The sequence below is a fragment of the Pelophylax lessonae genome (genome assembly GCF_965119305.1).
Source record: "Pelophylax lessonae genome assembly, chromosome: 1".
Classification (NCBI taxonomy): domain Eukaryota; kingdom Metazoa; phylum Chordata; class Amphibia; order Anura; family Ranidae; genus Pelophylax; species Pelophylax lessonae.
Genome location: NC_138768.1, coordinates 844300326 through 844321779, shown reverse-complemented (window position 1 = coordinate 844321779; position 21454 = coordinate 844300326). Strand labels below are relative to the sequence as shown.

At 44.3% G+C, this 21454-nt stretch overlaps 1 protein-coding gene across 1 annotated transcript in view; it reads right to left on the bottom strand.

Moving 5' to 3' along the window:
- DDRGK1 (DDRGK domain containing 1) overlaps positions 1–21454 on the bottom strand; it is a 141954-nt gene that overhangs the window by 99247 nt on the left and 21253 nt on the right. Inside the window, exon 2 of the mRNA XM_082263477.1 lies at positions 16151–16303. Within this exon, the coding sequence (XP_082119603.1) occupies positions 16151–16303 (153 nt within the window). The remainder of the gene's footprint in view (positions 1–16150; positions 16304–21454) is intronic.

The window sequence follows — 21454 nt, the reverse complement described above, 5'->3', positions numbered from 1 at the left end:
GCCAGCAGTAAGTCACATGTGCTAGAGGTGCAACTAGCTCCCAGCACATAATTGTAAATATCCCAGCATGTGCAGTGTTTCTAACTCCTACCACCATCACCACTTCAAATCACTGCCCTGGACTAATATATGTGCAAAAAATGTGGGATCCCACTAGTAGCTGGAAAATCAACGTAGCAGACACTGCTACTACAGTGACCTCCACCAGCTTCCAGGTCCTATGCCAAGTGGCTGCTCTGCTGCTTACTGAACACAGGTGGATCGCCCGCACAGCTTTGGAGCTATTCAGAGAACACTTTCCATTTTCTCAATGAATGCAAAGTGTTCACTGATTTGACATGGTGGAACTCGTGATGTCACTGTGCTGCCTCTCTACCTCGTCCAATTAGGGAATACCCAGCAAGTGACCTAATTTGTCAGGAATGCAGCAAGACATCTGCCTGGCGCAGATCCTGGAAGCCATTGGAGATCATTGGAGTGGAGGCAACCGCTACAGCGATTTCCAGCTTCCATGGGGATTCCACATGTATGGCACATACATTACATACTTACATTGGTCCAAGCTGAGACAATATAAAAATTGTCATACCTGGAAACAAGCTTTAACTGTCCAGACACAGATTTAGTCGAAAGTAATATGAGACTTTGTTACAAAGTTTATCTTATGGTACATTGGAATAAATCTGTCTCTAGACAAAAAAAATTTGGCGTGACACTTTAGATTCATTAAACACAATTTGATCTCTGCAGATACTCTCCAGCCAACCATTCAGAACAGGCTTTCCTGAACAATTGGTAGCTCCCTGAGATACACCCAGTGGAAAAATCTTTTGTAAGATATTCCTTTTGTAAACTGGATCTTGTACCATCATCCCATATCTATGGATAGTCTAAAGCTCCCAATTTTACTCTGCTAATCATGCGGCACCAACAATCCCCCTGCAGTCTTTGATGCACCAACCTGTGTGTGATGTTTCCAGGAGACTTTACAGAAAGTAAGAGAACAAATAAATCTAGGTAGTAACCTACTGACAGGCATGTTCCGCTGCCACAAAGTCACCTCCATTCCCCTCGGTTTCACAGACAAGCCGAGTGTCAAAGCTCAAGCAGTCTGCTCCACTCAGCACTGTGGGAACCAAGCTGCACACCAATGATATTTCAAACCATCCAGGCATTTTTTTTTTTTTTATCAAGCAGATCAATGGCAGTTCACACTGCTGAGCCTTCTACCTCTAGCCACACCTCCTTAATCATGGAGACATGTTTCCAGGATTAGGCCCGGTCAATGGTGAAATGCGTTGGAGGTGTGGCTGGAGGTGGAAGGCTTAGCAATGCGAGCCTAATCATGGAGATATGATCTCCATGATTATAAGAGAAGTGCAGGTTTTGAAAAAAATAAACATACATACTATCCCAGGTGGATGCAGCATTGGGTTGTCCCCCGCCACATCTAAGACCGAAAACTGAGTGATTAAAGGCCGCTGATTGCTCAGTTCACAGTCTTCGCTGAACAGAACGGTGACTGTTAGCCACTGTCTCTCTGCTCTACTAACTCACTCAGGCACTGGGCTGTGCATGGTGCAGGAGCAGCAAGCTGCCCTTCAGACATTTAGGTGGATCCCAACATTAAAGTCAGGATACCTTCAGTCTGGACCGGCTGAGTGACTTCAGCCGACAGTGGACTTTAGGAAAATAAATTTGGCCCTAATTCTCCTGTGGAGGAGGACCTGTCTCCATAGAAGACAAAGATTAACCACCCCAAGTTGAGTGCCCCATAGACCAAAGGCTGCCTTAGGTCTTTCTGGCCCTCTTCTCTTCCCCATGCTACCTGTCCCATGACCAAGGCACACTACCTCTTATACAATTGGGAGACTCATGGAGGATTAAGGGCTTGATCACGCAGACATGGTCTCCATAATTAAAGTGGAAGTAAACCTATTGATTTAACAGTTTAAAAAAAACAGTTACATTGTCACATTGGTTGTTCTCTCAACCAAACTGTCAAACCATCCAATGGCTGATGATAACTGACCACATGTGCAGCATCATGGCAGTTTAAAATTAAACAGAGGTCAAGATGGCAACTTCCTTGGCTGAAAACGATAGGAGGGATTACTTCCCAGTCTTGTTAAGGGAGAAACGCATTAGACGTGGCTAGGTGTTGAAGACACAGTAACGTGAGCTAAATTAAAGCGGTTGTAAACCCGAGGAAAAAAAAAAAACCTGCAAGACAAAGGCATAATGAGCTAGTATGCATCGCATACTAGCCCATTATGTATTACTTACCTTAGAACGAACCCCCCGACACGGACCCCCGGACACCACTGCGGGCGCTGCCATGATCCCTCGGCGTCTCTTCCGGGTTCGGCGGCTCCAGCGCTGTGATTGGCCGGAGCCGCAAAGACGTCACTCCTGCGCATGCGCGCGGGAGTGATTTTCCGGCAAGCAAAACTGAAGGTCCCCCTGTCGTGTGAGCGGCTGCATGCACTGCAAATATCTCCTAAACCGTGCCGGTTTAGGAGATATTAATTGTACCTACAGGTAAGCCTTATTATAGGCTTACCTGTAAGTAAAAGTGTCAAAAAGCGGGATACTACCTCTTTAAATTACCAAAATGGTTTGTAACGTCATTTATGTGCGGCCCGGTTCCTACAGCTTTGGGAGGAAGTAATCTACACCAACGACAACTACAGAATACATTCCTCCAGAGAATGCAAGATGCCTATGGAGCAATAGCCCCCACCCCCCCAATATCCTATGATATTAACATAAAATTGGATTCATATTTTTGATACCACAACAGCAAGTCCCTTTTTAGAAGGTGGAGAGAAACACGTCAAAAGCCTATGGAAAAGACACACTGCGAAGTTTAGCAGTTACAAGGAGAAATCTACTCATCAAGCACATCTCAATGAAACCCCCAAAATAGAGCTTGTCACCCACGTGATCGAGAGATGATCTTTCCTGCGAAACGTAATCAGTTTTGCCATTCGTCACTGGTCCCCCAGCTCTGAATATTAGTTGTCCGCTTTGTTCTCTACGTAGGAAGCCAAAAAGGTAAGCACAGATGAAGCCAGTCATTCACATCCTGGCTGTGAATCAATGAGCGTCTAATACAAATGAAACCTTTTATTCAGCTATTCTCAGCCAAGACAGATGATCATCATTTCCACAATACTCGGCCCACACAGGTCTAAGAGTTACTACGGCTCAGTCACACAACAGAATAAAAGTCTAACAAAAGAAAAAGTTTCTAGTACGCAACATTTATAAAAAAAAAAAAACCCCAAAGCAAATTCAGAAGAACAATCAACCTTACTGTGCAAAAATTAAATTCTTATTGAGTTTTATTTTTATTTTTTTTTCAAAAATGTGGTTTTCTGAAGCCAAGCAACTGATGTCCTAGCGCCATACCGAACCAACAGCATCAATGAATCATGTGATGACCAACATGATCCAACTGCATACCATGACAAACATGCATACTCAGATCTCCATAACAATGTATGTCCGGCATTTCAAACTCAGATGAAGCAGTGGATTGAACTGAGAAGGGTGAAATATGTCTACTGTAGGCAGGGCTGCTGTTAGAAATCATGTGTCCATGCAGTCTACATGACAGGGCCCTGGGTGGGTGTTTGAGTGCAGGTGTATGACCCCAATCACGGCTCCGGCCCCATAAACAAACCACTCATTCATATGGCCAAAGTACCTCTGTGAAAGAGCCCTTAACCGCTTTACCACCGGAGGATTTTGCTGTCTTACATCCAGGCCACTTTTTGCGATTCGGCACTGTGCGACTTTAACTGACAATTGCGCGGTCGTGCGACGCCGTACCCAAACAAAATTTACGTCCTTTTTTTCCCACAAACAGAGCTTTCTTTTGGTGGTATTTGATCACCTATGCGATTTTTACTTTTTGCGCTATAAACAAAAAAAGAGCGTAAATTTTGAAAAAATAAGAATATTTTTCACATTTTTTTATATGAAATTCCCCCCCAAAAAAATGTAAAAATCAAAATTTTTTTAAATTTTTGGCCAATTTGTTTTCTGATACATATGTTTGGTAAAAAAAAAAAAAAAACGCAAAAAGTGTATTTTGATTGGTTTGCGCAAAAGTTATTGCGTTTACTAACTAAGGGAAAGATTTTTGTAATTTTTATTGTTTTTTTTTTTAACGAGTAATGGCGGCGATCTGCGATTTTTTTTGCGGGACTGCGACATTGCGGCGGACAGATCGGACCCTTGACTGACATTTTTGACACTTTTGGGGGTACCAGTGACCTTACTACAGTAATCAGTGCTATACATATGCACTGTTACTGTAAAAATGACACTGGCAGGGAAGGAGTTAACTTTATTTGAGAAGGAGGGGTTAAGTGTGTCCCCAAGGGCGTGATTCTTACTGTGATTGGATGTGGCTTGTGATGTAACAGCACAGAGCTACGGTCCTACATAGCAGGACCGTAAGATCTGTGCTGTTACACAAGGGAGAAAGACAGGCGGCTTTGTTTACATTAGCCGCCTGCCTTTCTCCCGGTGCAACCAACGATTGCGAGTGACCGGCGGACACTCGCGCAGGGGGGGTCTGTGAGCGAGCGGGAGCGCTCGCTCCCTAGAGCCTCACAGGCTAGCGACATAGATCTACGTCACTTTGCCTGTGAGGGGCTGACTGCCGACGTAAATAGTCGTTAGGCAGTCGGCAAGTGGTTAAAATTATTGCAAAAGGTTCCCCTTTTTTTCTTTCTTTTTTTTATTAAAAATACCAAACATGTTATACTTACCTGCACTGTGCACGGGTTTTGTATAGAACAGCCCCGATCTTCCACTTCTGGGGTGCCCAGCCGACGCTCCAGGCTCCTACCCTTCATCGGTGCCCCCACGAAAAAGCCGCTGCAGGTGCTCCCGAGTCCCGCTACTGCATCCATTGACACAGACAGCAGGACTCGGCCCCACCCCCTGTTCCCGTGTCACTGGATTTGATTGAATGAAGCCACTGGGCTCGTGCACATCGCTGGATCGGGTAAGTAAAAAGGGGGCTCTGGGGGCAGCTGCAGCAAAGAAGGTTTTTGAGATTTTACAATCACTTTAAAGCGGAGTCCCGCCCTCAAAATTGAAAAAAATCGATTTTGGGCCATCCGCTTGCTGAGTTTCACCTAAAAAAGAAATGGATGCTCTCGATTTTTTTTTTTGTTCACTTACCTTGTTTTAGAAGAAAATATACTCACCTTCCTTCCAGTTCCTCCCTCTGCGGCCCGGCGCAGTCTCTTCTGGCTTGCGATGATTCCTGGGAGCTGAACGTCATCGCTCCCAGGAATCAATGCGCCTGCATCGGCCCCGCTCGTCAGTTCCGGGGCAGGCGCGTCATTACCTGCTAAACAGCTTCTGGGCATGCCCAGAAGTTGTGCAGGGATGCCGCGCCTGCACCGGAAGTGACGAGCGGGGCCGGTGCAGGGCATTCTGGGACTCCGACGTCACCGAAGAGGCTGCTGAAGAGGATGCGCTGGCTTCAGCTGCCCACACCTGCGATGGCAGCGCTGGAGAAGAAATTTTCAAGGTAAGTATTTCTTCTAAAAAAGGTAAGTGCAACCCAGGACAGTTCAGAGGCTATCCATTGTGGAATGTACTAGTCCTGGTTGTCCCGGGGTATTTTTATCTAAATTTCACCCCCGAGGCCGGAACTACGCTTTAATTATGTTTTCTAAATTATTTTTTACAAATTTTCCTTATTTTCTTACATTAATTATAGCCCTGGAGAGGATGGGGAGGGGGACTTTGGTGAAAAATCAGGGGTCTAAACAGATCCCTGATTTCCCCCCTGTTGAGACAAAGTGATTAAAGACACAGAGCCCCATTCCTTTCTCCGCAGCCACAGCTGCTACAGAATAAATGAACAGGAAGAACTCTATACAGAGGCTCCCTGTTCAATCACAAACGGAAGCACAGTAAACACTGGGGGGGGGCGCACAGGGGTTTAAAAACTGCAGATGACAGGGGTCCTGGACAGGAGAGAGAGTAATCGGAGCAGGGGGCATTTCCTGAAACTGATACCCCTGTGGCTTCTCATGCAGCAGCTGAGAGTTTGCAGGAAGGAGAGGAGGAGAAGCCAGCTGTGCTGCAGGGAGGAGGAACTGCCTGCAACATAAAGCAGCCCGGGCCCCCCTGTTGAACTGATTGGGCTTGAACCCCATACAGGAGCGCCAATGGTACCCCCTTATCAGTGGCCCTGACTGTAGGTCACACCCATTTCACTCCAGAAAAAATATTAGACCACATCTGAAAGCAATATTATAGAAAAAATTGCGATAAGAAGGTGTAATTTTTATTTTTTATTTTTTACTGCCGCTGCCATCTTACAGTGGTGGCAGCAGTGGGTTTTTACACACTCCCAGAGGCCAGGCAGCTGTAAAGCAGCCCAATCACTTTCTGTGACTCCCCGAGTGTGCCCCTGCCATGTTTCCCAAGCTCTGCTGTTCCACCTGTGAGCTTGAGACCTACTTAATAAATGTTTAGACACGCTCATGTTTATTTCATTTGCTTGTATTGGTATGAAACAAAAATTGGAGAAACGAAGGGCAGAATTTGACACATTCCACATAAAACTCAAAAAATGGACTGGACAAAATTATTGGCACCTTCTCAAAATTGTAAGACATAATTGCATTCCAAGTTTGTGATGCTCATGTAATTTGTTATTAAACTCACCCGTATCAGTTAACAGGTCCTGAAAATATAGAAATCACATCAGCAACCAGTTAAAGAGGAAGTAAACCCATTCATTTAACAGTTTGAAAAAACAGTTACATTTCCGGCACATGCCCGAAATGTAACACTCCCATTGGTTGTGCACTCAACCAAACTGTCAAAACATCCAATGGCTGGTATCATAACTGATCACATATGCAGCATTATGGCAGTTGAAGATTAAACAGAGGCCAAAGATGGCAGCTTCCTTGCTAGAAAACGATAGGAGGGTTTACTTCCACTTTAAAATGGTGAAAAATTGACTCAACCTTTCGGTTGTGTGTCCCTGTGTGCCACACGGAGCATGGAGAAGAGAAAGAGCAGCAAAGAATTGTCTGAGGATTTGAGAACAAAAATTGTAAAAAAACAAAGACAATCTAAAGGTTACAATGCCATCTGCAGAGATCTTAAACGGGAGTCCAGGCAAAACCTAACTAACGTTACACCTGCTCTCTGTCACATTCTAACCCTATTCTATCTAACCCTGTAAAGCAAAAATCGCTGAACTTACCTATTCTGCAGTCGATCTGTTCCGGTCTCCAGCGGTGGAAGCTGTGTGCAGGAGAGGACTGACAATGGCTGTGAAATGACTGGGAACCCATAGAGTTACTATGGGGCTTCCATTGTCCGATGCCTCTCCTGCACCGTCTCCACGCTGAAGCCACCACTGACAGCTGATGCTGGGATCAGACCGGGTCCGCTGCAGAATAGGTAAGTACAGTGATTTTTGCTCTACAGGGTTAGATAGATTAGGTTTAGAAAGTGGCACAGAGCAGGGTTAGCGTTAGTTAGGTTTCCCCAGACTTATCCTTTAATGGGATGTGTTGGAGCTGGAGAGAGTCCAGAGAAGGGCAACTAAACTGATAAGGGGATTGGAGGACCTTAATTATGAAGAGCGTCTGCAATCGCTTGATTTATTCTCCCTGGAGAAGAGACGCCTGAGGGGGGACATGATAGAAATTTACAAATATCTCAATGGGGATCTCAGCTTAGAAAAAAAGCTGTTCAATCAAAGGGATTGCACGAGGACTCGAGGGCATACAATGCGATTAGAGGAGAAGCGTTTTAACCTCAGGCAACGTGGGGGGTTCTTTACTGTGAGGGCTACAAGATTGTGGAATTCTCTACCACAAGAGGTGGTTTCTGTGGGTAGTATGGTGGCTTTCAAAAGACTTTTAGACGTACATCTCAAGGATCAGAACATTCAGGGCTATGTGAGATGATTACGGCCACACACACCTACACAGGTTGAACTGAATGGACTATTGTCTTTATTCAACCTCATCTATTATGTAACTATGTTCCTGTGTTCACTGTACGCCACATTGTCAAGGAGTTTACAGCCTATGGCACTGGTGCTAATCTACCTGGACATGGATGAAAGAGAAAAATGAAACGAATATTGCAATGAAGGATTGTTAGAATGGTGGATAAAGAACCTCGATCAACTTCCAGACAAATTCAAGCTGACCTTCAGACACAGGGTACAACTATGGCTTGCACTATACGCCGCCATCTAAATGAAAAGCGACACTATGGTGGGAGAACCAGGAGGAGCCCACTGGTGACACAGAAACATAAAAAGCCAGATTGGAGTTTGCCAAAACTCATCTGGGGAAGCCAAAATCCGTTTGGGAGAATGTGCTGTGGACAGACGAAACAAAATTACAGTTTTTTTGGTAAAGCCCATTACTCTACTGTGTTCAGAAAAAGAAATGAGGCCTTTAAAAAGAAAAGAATACAGTCCCTACAGTCACTGATGGAGGTTCACTGATGTTTTGGGGTTGCTTTGCTGCTTCAGGCACTATCGGTCTTGACTGTGTGCATGGTATTATGAAATCTGAGGACTACCAAAGAATTCTGGGGTGCAATATAAAAAGCCTAGTGTCAGAAAGTTGGGTCTTCTTCAGAGGCCATGGGTCTTACAGCAGGACAATAACCCAAAGTACACCTCAAAAAGCACCCAGAAATTGTTTAAGACAACGGGCTGGAGAGTACTGAACTGGCCAGCAATGAGTCCAGATCTAAATCCCATAGAGCACCTGTGGAGAGATCTCAAAACAGCAGTTGGGAAAATAAACCCTTCCAGCTTGACAGACCTGGAGCAGCTGGCGAAAAAAAAAGTGGTCAAAGATTTCGGTAGAAGTGTTACAGGAAGCAATTGACTTCAGTTTTTATTTTCCAAGGGGTGTTCTACGAAATATTAAATTGAGGGTGCCAATAATTTTGTCCAGTCCATTTTTGGAGTTTTGCATGAAATGTGTCAGATTTGGCATTTTTTCTCCACTTTTTTGGTGTCATACCAATACAAACAAAAGAAATAAAGACGAGAATGCCTAAACATTTGTAAAAGCAAAAATGTTCTGGTGCATTGTCTGCCAAAAATGCAGGGGTGCCAATACTTTCAGCCATGACTGTATATGTGCATATTTTGCATTATTTTGTTTGTCCCATTTAGGACATTAAAATGATGGTCCTGGTACAAAGCATTGGCAAAGTGTTTTACAAAATTACAAAAAAGAGAAAAACACAAAAAGAAAATTAAAAATAAGAATACAAACACAGAAAAATTCTAAATATTAATGGTTAGAAAAATAGAGGTTAATTAGAAAAAAAAGAGTGAATTAGAGCTGATTGGGGTACATTAGGCATTAATAAGGTGTTACAGTAGGTGAGGTTGAATAAAGACAACAGTCCATCCAGTTCAACCTGTGTGGGTGTGTGTGGCTGTAATCATCTCTCATACCCCTGAATGTTCTGATCCTTGAGATGTAAGTCTAAGAGTCTTTTGAAAGCCACCATACTTCCCGCAGAAACCACCTCTTGTGGTAGAGAATTCCACAATCTTGTAGCCCTAACAGTAAAGAACCCCCCACGTTGCCTGAGGTTAAAACGCTTCTCCTCTAATCGCTTTGTATGCCCTCGAGTCCTCATGCAATCCTTTCGACTGAATAGCTTTTTTTCTATGCTAAGATCACCATTGAGGTATTTATAAATTGCTATCATGTCCCCTCTCAGGCGACTCTTCTCCAGGGAGAATAAAACAAGCGATTTCAGACGCTCTTCATAATTAAGGTCCTCCAATCCCCTAATCAGTTTAGTTGCCCTTCTCTGGACTCTCTCCAGCTCCAGCACATCCCTCCTGAGGACTGGCGACCAGAACTGGACAGAATACTCTAGATGTGGCCGGACCAGAGTTTTAAAAAAGTGGAAAAAATGGGAACACATATTACATTGTTTGTTTGCTAATCAGAGGGCAATTGACAGTCAAATGCCCTCTGATGAGCAATTCAAACAAGGCGTAAAAAAATAAAATAAAAAAAATAATAATTGCACGCAGTTGTGGGGCATCCCCACTAGAATGGGCAGTACTTCCCGCCAAATGCAACAGTGGGGATTATTTTTTATATTTTTTTATATTTATATATTATTTATATATTTGAATGTTTATATTATTTGAATATTTTTCATATGCCAGAACAGTAAGCATTTTTATTATTTTAATTACCAATAAAAATAAAAAAAATCTTAACTTTACACAAATCACTTCAATAAATGTTTTTTTGTGCAGGGGTTCAACTTTAAAAAATAATTCAGTAAAACACATACAGACTAAATTGATGTTTTCTACATTAGGGTGGGTTTTGCCTTGTGAGGTTTTCACACTCTTTCAATATTTTTTTTTACTGAATTTCAATATTTCTTGGTCGATTGCATGTTTTGAGCCCAGCAGATGCATTAAGATTCCAGGAAAATGTCACTTTCTTAGTGAAAAGCAAAACATCAGCACATAATATGTGATAGTGAGCGCCGGTGAGTCATTTCGAGAATTCACCCTTTCACTACCAGAGAGAATTGTAACCCATCTGCAGATCCCCTCGAGATTGTAAATGTCACTTCCTGGCTAATATCTCCGCCGGGTGCAGAGAGACAAGCAGGTGGAAAATTTCAAACTCTGATTACCACCATGATGACACTTCATTCTCATCCTTGGGGCTTTGTGCCAAAGTCTATGGATCCTAACTATGGTTAGGGATGAATACGTCACTGATACAGGCAAACAGGAATAACAACCCTAAGTGGCCTGTAAAGTACAAGTTGTCAAAGGAACCAGTCACTAAAGTAGTAGTACACTTCTAAAATAACCACTTCAACTCCGGGACAATTCAGACGCTTCTCAAATATATGTCAAATTTTGCTTGAAAATTACTTAGAACTCCCACACATTATATCTATATATACAGTATCTCACAAAAGTGAGTACACCCTCACATTTTTGTAAATATTTTATTCTATCTTTTCATGTGACAACACTGAAGAAATGACACTTTACTACAATGTAAAGTAGTGAGAGTACAGCTTGTATAACAGTGTCAATTTGCTGTCCCCTCAAAATAACTCAACACACAGCCATTAATGTCTAAACTGCTGGCAACAAAAGTGAGTACACCCCTAAGTGAAAATGTCCAAACTGTACCCAAAGTGTCAATATTTTGTGTGGCCACAATTATTTTCCAGCACTGCCTTAACCCTCTTGGGCATGGAGTTCACCAGAGCTTCACAGGTTATCACTGCAGTCCTCTTCCATTCCTCCATGACGACATCACAGAGCTGGTGGGTGTTAGAGACCTTGCGCTCCTCCACCTTCCGTTTGAGGATGCCCCACAGATGCTCAATAGGGTTTAGGTCTGGAGACATGCTTGTCCAGTCCATCACCTTTACCCTCAGCTTCTTTAGCAAGGCAGTGGTCATCTTGGAGGTGTGTTTGGGGTCGTTATCATGTTGGAATACTGCTCTGCGGTCCAGTCTCTGAAGGGAAGGGGGATCATGCTCTGCTTCAGTATAACAGTGTAAAATCGCTGTCCCCTCAAAATAACTCAACACACAGCTATTAATGTCTAAACCGCTGGCAACAAAAGTGAGTACACCCCTAATGGAAAATGTCCAAATTGGGCCCAATTAGCCATTTTCCCTCCCCGGTGTTACAAGGTCTCCGGTGTGAATGGGGAGCAGGTGTGTTAAATTTGGTGGTATTGCTCTCAACTCATACTGGTCGCTGGAAGTTCAACATGGAAAAGAACTCTCTGAGGATCTGAAAAAAATAATTGTTGCCCTTAAAGATGGCCCAGGCTATAAGAAGATTGCCAAGACCCTGAAACTGAGCTGCAGCACGGTGGCAAAAACTATACAGCGGTTTAACAGGACAGGTTCCATTCAGAACAGGCCTCGCCTTGGTCGACCAAAGAAGTTGAGTGCACATGCTCAGCATCATATCCACAGGTTGTCTTTGGGAAATAGAGGTATGAGTGCTGCCAGCATTGCTGCAGAGGTTGAAGGGGTGGGGGGTCAGCCTGTCAGTGCTAAGACCAAAAGCCACACATTGCATCAAATAGGTCTCCATGGCTATCGCCCCAGAAGGAAGCCTCTTCTAAAGATGATGAACAAGAAAGTCAGCAAACAGTTTGCTGAAGACAAGCAGACTAAAGACATGGATTACTAGAACCATGTCCTGTGATCTGATGAGACCAAGATAATTTTTTTTGGTTCAGATGGTGTCAAGCATGTGTGGCGACAATCAGGTGAGGAGTACAAAGACAAGTGTGTCTTGCCTACAGTCAAGCATGGTGGTGGTAGTGTCATGGTCTGGGGCTGCATGAGTGCTGCTGACACTGGGGAGCTACAGTTCATTGAGGGAATCATGAATGCCAACATGTACTGTGACATACTGCAGCAGAGCATGATCCCCTCCCTTCAGAGACTGGGCCACTGGACAGTATTCCAACATGATAACAACCCTAAACACACCTCCAAGATGACCACTGCCTTGCTGAAGAAGCTGAGGGTAAAGGTGATGGACTGGCCAAGCATGTCTCCAGACCTCAACCCTATTAAGCATCTGTGGGGCATGAGGAGAGTGAAGAGCAAGAACCACTACAGAGGGATCACTACCTAATTGTGTGAAGGCTGATTCACCAACCGCAGCCAAGAGGACACTGCACCTGGTGTGTGGAGGAAGCACTTACCACCGATTTTAGAAGGTAGACACTGCCCAGGATTTTTTTGCACTGCACGGTGGATCCAGTGGTGGTCCTGGCAACATTCTTGTTAGTCTTACGCTTCATTGTATATGGACTATTGACATTTCCTACTGTTTAGGAATTCTATTGCCAATTACGCATTGACTATTTATTTGGTATTCTAATTGTAGAGCCAGTCTGTTGTTAATTTTATTTTATTGAATTGTTTTTCATCCATTTATTTATGTAAGGCAGAATGACTCTACATTACAGGCATGCTCCAATGTTAAGTACACAATGGCACCAGAGAATGTATGTAAAAAGAAAATGTACTTAAAGTGAAGCATTACCTTTTTTCACTTCTCAATATATGTAAATACACTAGCTCTATTGGAAATCATGGTCAGCTTGACATGGCACTGCTCCCGAACCATAAGTGATAGGGACACAAAACTTGGGGAGCACGTTAAGGGGACCCAGGACTATGACATGGTCGATTACCTAGGCAAGCTGGCTGACCCCAAAATGTGGATATGTTGTAGTCCTGGATCCCCTCTCGGTGCTCCCCAAGTTTGGTGTCCCTGTCACTTATGGTTTGGGAGCAGTGCCATGTCAAGGTGACCACGATTTCCCGTAGATGCCAATGTTAAAGACCGGAAGCAGTGCCATGCCAAGCTGACCAAGATTTTTTATAGACGCCAATGTGTTTGTACTCGCAAGTGTATGTAAAGGGAGGGTACGTAAAGCAGGGTATGCCTGTATTATGAAGGTATTCATTTGATAACAACACTAGGTCCATCAGGTACACGGTTGTATTTTATTTAACTCCAGGACGGGTGGAATACCTCATTATTGGGTATCATACACTACATACCAAGCGCCTTCTTTTTCTGTTTTTTTCTGTTTATCAAAGGGTGTTGTTTTACCTTAAAGGGGCAGCTGGGAGGCATCACTGCCATTTGTTTTATCTACTGAGGATTTTTAGCCCACTTTACATCAGGGCCACATCGTCTTTTTTTTTTTTTTTTCTGGTATGTAGTACTGCCCCCTTAGGGACTGCTAGATTTCACACTTACGGGTCCCCCTGAGTTACCATTAGCAACCTCCACATGCACAGTCTCTCACTTCTCCTCCGTGGCTCGCTCCAACAACCAGTCCAGGGGTATGTGGTTGTTTTGTGTTTTATTATAAGTTAGGGATAGGAGAAGGGAAAAGTGGGATACTCCCAATTAACTATACAGAATGTTGGAGGACTTCTATCTTCATTTACAGCCAGGCTTTTGATTCACCCTGTCACTAAAGGTGAATTTAGCATTAAGTCTCTTTCCTAAGATGACTTGGAGAACTATTGGTTATCTTCAGGACACTCTCCTCAGTATCCTCTCTCTCTTGACTGCCGACACCCATCCTCTGACTATCCTGCATGTGGGGTGGCCCCCCTCAGGTCAGGCCCCTTGACACGAGTCCCTGTACTCACAATACTGTTTTTCCAGTGTCTCCCCCTCAGTCATTTCTCCTGGATCTCTGGGTTCAGCTCCTCTCATCCTTTCCTCTGGCCCTCAGGATGACCTCCTGTGACCATGTGCCACTGCTACAGAGGAAGAGGCAGCCGCCCCCTTCCCTCCGGGACTCTGCTCTCCAGCCAAAGACCACGCAGCACATGTGCTCCTGGCTTTTATACAGTATCCCAGAATGCACTGAGGAGACCTGCCACTGCCAATCACCAGGACTGTATCAAAGCCTATGCATCCATTCGTCAGATTTCCTCCAACTGTCCAACATGCCTCCCTATTGGACCAGTGTGAAAACACTCCTCTAGACTCAATGAATCACATACTGAGCACAATGAGCAGACCTCACTAACAGATCCTGATCTCCAGTGGGCAGAGAACAATATAGATCTACCTGCAGCCCCTCTGGTAAGCAGACAGAGCCAAAAACTATACACTAGCACATACCTAGGAGGGCGCTACAGGTATTTAGTTAATAATTAAACAAATAAAAATGTAAAGTGCCCCGGTATTGCGCGCAAAGGGGAACACGTGCCTCGGTCCCGCACTCACGCAAACAGCGATCCTTCCACACATATCGCCACAAACGTCAGAACATGGGCAGTAATTCTAGCACCGGACCTCCTCTGTAAATCTAAAGTGGTAACCTGAAAAGGCTTTTAGAGCGCTGCCTAAGGATAATACAATTTACGTTGTTTCTCACTGCTGCACAGGTGTGCGCAATGTTAAAGCGTGACATGTTTGGTATCTATTTACATCATCTTTTAGATTTTACAAAAAAATTGGGTTATGTATTTTTTTTTTTAAAAAGTGAATTTTTTTCCCCAAAAAAATTGTGTTTGCAAACCGCTGCGCAAATACCGCGTGACATTAAAAAAATTGCAAAACTCACCAATTTATTTTGTACGGCCTCCGCTTTAAAAAAAATATTTCCATTTTGGGTGTCCTAACTAATTTTCTAGCAAAAAAAAAAAAAGTACATATAAACAAAAGCGTCAGAAAAAGGCCTGGAGCTGAAGAGGTTAAAGTATTTTTTTTAAAGTTTTGATTTTTCTTTTTTTTTGTCTATAGATTACATAAAAATAAAATCATTCATGCAGGACAATATATTGGAAAAGAAAGCCCAGCATGTCCAAAAAACAAATCGCATACAGTGCTTTGAAAAAGTATTCGTACCCCTTGAAATTTCCCACATTTTGTCATGTTACAATCAAAAATATAAATGTATTTTATTGGGAATTTATGTGATAGACCAACACAAAGTGGCACATAATTGTGAAGTGGAAGGAAAATGATAAATGGAGTTCAAAACTTTTTACACATAAATATGTGAAAAGTGTGGTGTGCATTTGTATCTCTATGGGGAATCGGATGGGAACAGACCGTCTGTCCGTTCTCATCCGATGCGATCCGCCAGACGGATGGAAAATAGGGTCTCCATCCGTCCGGTTTTGACGGATCGGATGTCAGCGGACATGTCTCCGCTGACATCCGATGCCCCATAGAGATGCATGGGGGGACCGTTCAGATCCGTCAAAAAAACTGACAGGCGGATCTGAACGGACTCCATGTGTGAAAGGGGCCTAAGAAAATAACCAAATTGTCGCTTTGTGTTAGCAGGCATGAGTGTGCTAGGGATGTTAGATTGTGAGCTCCCAAGGAACGGTTTACCATGTATAGCAATGCGTAACTTGCTGGCGCTATTTAAAATTTATCAAATAGAGAAAAGGATTTTGCTGCCCTGGTCTTCCAGTAGTGCCAGCTGAAGAGGCGGGCATAGGCGGTGCTTGCACTTTACCAGGACAACACGCAGACTAGGAGTCATTGAAGTAAGCAGATAATAAAGTGATAGAAGAACGAAGGACTTTGATTGGGTACCTTCTCTCTCCTCCTCCATACGCCGCGCCTGCCTCTGGGCCATCATGCCCCTGTTCACCCTTCTCCGTGGCATCCCATCTCCCCGCTCCTCTGGCTGGAAACGCGGTCTGGCCACTGCTGCTGCCGCCACATTCTGTTGGTCCTCACGGTCAGCTGCAATGGAACAGAAAGAAAAATCATGAACCTGTGACACATATATAATGGCAGAAGGCACTATGTAGGTTAAAGTGATATTACATTTTTAAAAGTGATTACAGATTTATTTATTTTTTTAATTTCTGTTATACTTACCTATAAAACAATGTATAATCAGTGCAATATTTACAAACCCAGTGCAGGTAAATCTCTGTGCAAACTGATAACTAAAAAACTAAAATAGTATGTAACCACTTTAAGACCGTGCCTATTTTTGACACTTGGTGTTTACAAGCTAGAAAACTAGAACTACTTAGAACCCCCAAACATTACAGTATATATATTTTTTTTTTTTTTAGCAGAGACCCTACAGAATAAAATGGAGTTTGTTGCAATATTTTTTATCACACCGTATTTGCGCAGCGGTCTTCCAAATTTTTTTTGGAAGAAAATTCACTTTTTTAAAATTAAAAAAAATAAGAAAACAGTAAAGTTAGCCCAATTTTTTTTCCATAATGTGAAAGATAATGTTACGCCAAGTAAATAAATACCCAACATGTCATGCTTCAAAATTGCGCACACTCGCGGAATGGCGACAAACATTGAAACTTAAAAATCCTTATAGACGACAGTTCAAAAAGGTCTACAGGTTACCAGCTTAGAGTTACAGAGGAGGTCTAGGGCTCAATGTATTGCTCTCGCTCCAACGATCGTGGCGATATGTCACATGTGTGGTTTCAACACCGTATACATATGTGAGCCGGATTTGTGTATGCGTTCGCTTCTGCGCGCAAGCTAACGGGGACAGGGCGCTTTCATTTTTTTTCCTATTTTTTATTTATTTTTACACCGTTTTAAAAAAAAAAAAAAAAAAAAGAAATTTGATCATTTTTATTCCTATTACAAGGAATGCAAACATCCCTTGTAATAGAAATAGGCATGACAGGTCCTCTTTATTGTGAGATCTGGGGTCAAAAAGACCTCAGACCTCACAACTACACTAAAAAAAAAAATTGGCCCTTTAAACCAGTTGCTAGGCAACGACGTTTTGACGTCGCTCCGGTCCTCCAAGACCATAGAGTCAAGTGGGGTCCATCTTGCCCTCACTCGACTTCCTGTCTCTGAGGATCCGGGACCGGATCGTTTTCCCCGCTGCCGGCAGGTCCGGTAAGCGGGGAAAACGGCCGGGGCACGGCACAAGGGGGGGGGGGCACCTCTTCCAATCAGTGCAAACCATATTAATCACTTGCTGACCAGCCGCCGTGCTTATACTGGTCAGCTCTGTCCCATGAAAAGACGTACATGTACATCGTTTCACGGGACCACTAGTGGGGGCGCGCATAGGCGCCAATTGGCTACAGGGGGGAGCCAATCAGTAGGCGCGGCGGACGCTATGTCTGCCAGGCACCCACGATCACTCCTTGTGGAGAGAGAATGGCGTCTGCTGTTGTTAACACGGCAGACCACTGTTCTTGCTGTTCTGTCAGTAATGAACACAGGGATCCTGTATTCCTCCTATTAACGCCTCATGCACACAGGGCGTTTTTGCAGCTGTTTTTAGGAGCGTCAGACATTTTTTTTTTGCAGCTTAAAAATGCCCCTCCATGTTATTCTATGGCCTCATGCACACACAAGCTTTTAAGAGCTCCAAGTGGCAGAGGCGTTTTTAAGCTGCAAAAAAAAAAAAAAAAAACCCAGGGCCAGCGCGTTCTGGAGCAGCAGCGTTAAGCTGTAAAAACGCCCGACGCTGCTAAACGCGCCTAAACGCGGTTTAACGCCTTTATATCAAATGTGTGTAAAGGTGTTGTCCTGGACTCTGAACTCTCTTTCAAGCCCCACATCCAATCGCTGTCCAAATCTTGCCGTCTTAACCTGCGCAACATCTCCAAAATACGCCCCTTTCTAACCAAAGACACAACAAAGCTCTTAGTTCACTCCCTGGTCATCTCGCGCCCCGACTACTGCAATTCCCTTCTCGTTGGCTTACCTCTACACAGGCTATCCCCCCTTCAATCCATCATGAATGCTGCTGCCAAACTCATCCATCTTACCGATCGCTCAGTGTCCGCTGCTCCTCTCTGTCAAGCCCTCCACTGGCTTCCGCTCACCCAACGAATTAAATTCAAAATACTAACAACATCTTACAAAGCCATCCACAGCTTAACCCCAGCTACATCACTAGCCTAGTCTCAAAATACCAACCTAATCGCTCTCTTCGTTCCTCTCAAAACCTCCTGCTCGCTAGCTCCCTCGTCACCTCCTCCCATGCTCGCCTCCAGGACTTTTCCAGAGCCTCTCCAATCCTATGGAACTCCTTACCCCCAATCTGTCCGATAATCTCCTACTCTATTAGCTTTTAGGCGATCTCTGAAAACCCTCCTCTTCAGAGAAGCCTATCCTACCAACACCTAACAAATATACCTCCTTTTTATCCATCTGCCCACCCCCCTCGGTTATTGCCTTTTGTTTCACTTGACCCTCCCTTCTAGACTGTAAGCTGTAACGAGCAGGGCCCTCTGATTCCTCCTGTATTGAACTGTATTGTAACTGTATTGTCTTCCTTCACATTGTAAAGCGCTGCGTCAACTGTTGGCGCTATATAAATCCTGTATAATAATAATAATAATAATAATAATAATAATAAAGGGTGCACTGATAAGTGAATTTTAAGCTGCAACCAAAGATCCAACTGGTATTCTGGAAATAGTGAAATGAAAATAAAAAGTCTGGTGCGATATAAAATGTTAGTGTCACTCTAAGTGTTAAAACACGAAAGGTGACAAATCAACAAGACAAACTGTGACAATATACCTTAATTTTCCACAAATAAAAAATAAACGATGTCTTAAGTATCTCGAACCGAACAAAAAAATAAGGTGCAAAGATCTCTAAGGCCCCGTTTCCACTAGTGCGACACATGTCAAGTCGCATGACAAGTCAAAACCTATTCATTTCAATGGCACCCGTTCCCATGTATGCAACTTAACCACTTGCCGTCTGCTCACTCGAGCTCTACTGCGGCAATGTGGCTCGTTATCGTCTGGCGACCTAGACCTACGTCGCCAGACACTCCCCTTTCTCGGCGGCGCGCGTGCGCCACCGGAGGCTCGCTCCCGCTGTATTCAGTCACAGCGGGAGTCGGGCCAGGGGAGGAGCAGCGGCGATCGCTGCTGCTCTTCCCCGATCGTCGGGGAATCGAGTGTGGAGATCCGCCCGCTTGTGTAAACAGAGCGGGCGGATCTCCTAAGTGACAGACAGTGACAGATTGCAGGGTTCAGCATAGCTGAACATGCGATCTGTCCCTGTGTCACTCAGTCACCTCCCCCCACACACGCTAGTAAGCACCAGGCATACATTAACCCCTCCCTCTCCAATAAAATTAACCACTTCTCTGCCAGTGTCATTTTTACAGTAACAGTGCATATATATAGCACTGATTACTGTAGTAATGTCACTGGTACCCCCAAAAGTGTCAAAAATGTCAGTCAAGGGTCCGATCTGTCCGCCGCAATGTCGCAGTCCCGCAAAAAAAAAAAACGCAGATCGCCGCCAAAAAAAACACCAAAAATGACAGAAATCTTTCCCTTAGTTAGTAAACGCAATAACGTTTGCGCAAACCAATCAAAATATGCTTATTGTGATTTTTTTTACCAAACATATGTAGCAGAAAACAAATTGGCCAAAAATTTAAAAAAATTTTTGATTTTTAAATTTTTTGGGGGGGAATTTCATATAAAAAAATGTGAAAAATATTGTTATTTTTTCAAAATTTACGCTGTTTTTTTGTTAATAGCGCAAAAAGTAAAAATCGCACAGGTGATCAAATATCACCAAAAGAAAGCTCTATTTGTGGGAAAAAAAGGACGTAAATTTTGTTTGGGTACAGCATTGCACGACTGCGCAATTGTCAGTTAAAGTCGCACAGTGCCGAATCGCAAAAAGTGGCCCAGACGTAAGACAGCAAAATCCTCCGGTGGTAAAGTGGTTAAAGTTGAAGCGACTTTGAAAAGGTGCCTGCACTACTGTGATGGGACTTTGAGTCAGTGTGTCAAGTCAGATCAAAAAAGTTGCATCAAAGTCGCACTGCAAAGTTGCACTGTAAATCGCATGACTTTGGCGTCGCACTAGTGGAAACGTAGCCTAAAGGGATGTGCAAAAAGTTCAGTGTGAATTCCTCAGTTCCAAAGTCCAAAATTCCAAATGTGAAAAGCCACACGTGAAAAACTCCAGATGATAGGATAGAAATAAGATGAGAACAGTGCTCCAAACAAAAACCACGTGTCTTATGTCCCACCAGTGGTGTATTTTGCGCTACCCTAGGCAAGACTAAAATTGGGCGCCCCCCCCTCCTATGTAAATTTGCCCCACTCCTTCCTTTTTAACGGATGTGACTCCCTCCAAAATTTAAGGACTACAAGTCCCAGCATGAACCCCTGAGATCTCACGAGAGGGGGGTGGTTGAGGGAGGGAGGTGTGTGAGAGAGAGAGAGGGGGGATGAGAGAGAGAGAGGGGGAGAGAGAGAGGGGGAAGAGAGAGAGAGAGAGAGAGAGAGGGGGGATGAGAGAGAGAGAGAGAGAGAAGGGGGGGATGAGAGAGGGGGGATGGGAGAGAGAGAGAGGGGGGGATGAGAGAGAGAGAGAGAGAGAGAGAGAGAGGGGGGATGAGAGAGAGAGAGAGAGAGAAGGGGGGGATGAGAGAGGGGGGATGGGAGAGAGAGAAGGGGGGATGAGAGAGAGAGAGAGAGAGAAGGGGGGGATGAGAGAGGGGGGATGGGAGAGAGAGAAGGGGGGATGAGAGAGAGAGAGAGAGAGAGAGAGAGAAGGGGGGGATGAGAGAGAGAGAGAGAGAGAGAGAGAGAAGGGGGGGATGAGAGAGAGAGAGAGAGAGAGAGAGAGAGGGGGGATGAGAGAGAGAGAGAGAGAGAGAGAGAGGGGGGATGAGAGAGAGAGAGAGAGAGAGAAGGGGGGGATGAGAGAGGGGGGATGGGAGAGAGAGAGGGGGGGATGAGAGAGAGAGAGAGAGAGAGAGAGAAGGGGGGGATGAGAGAGGGGGGATGGGAGAGAGAGAAGGGGGGGATGAGAGAGGGGGGATGGGAGAGAGAGAGGGGGGGATGAGAGAGAGAGAGAGAGAGAGAGAGAAGGGGGGGATGAGAGAGGGGGATGGGAGAG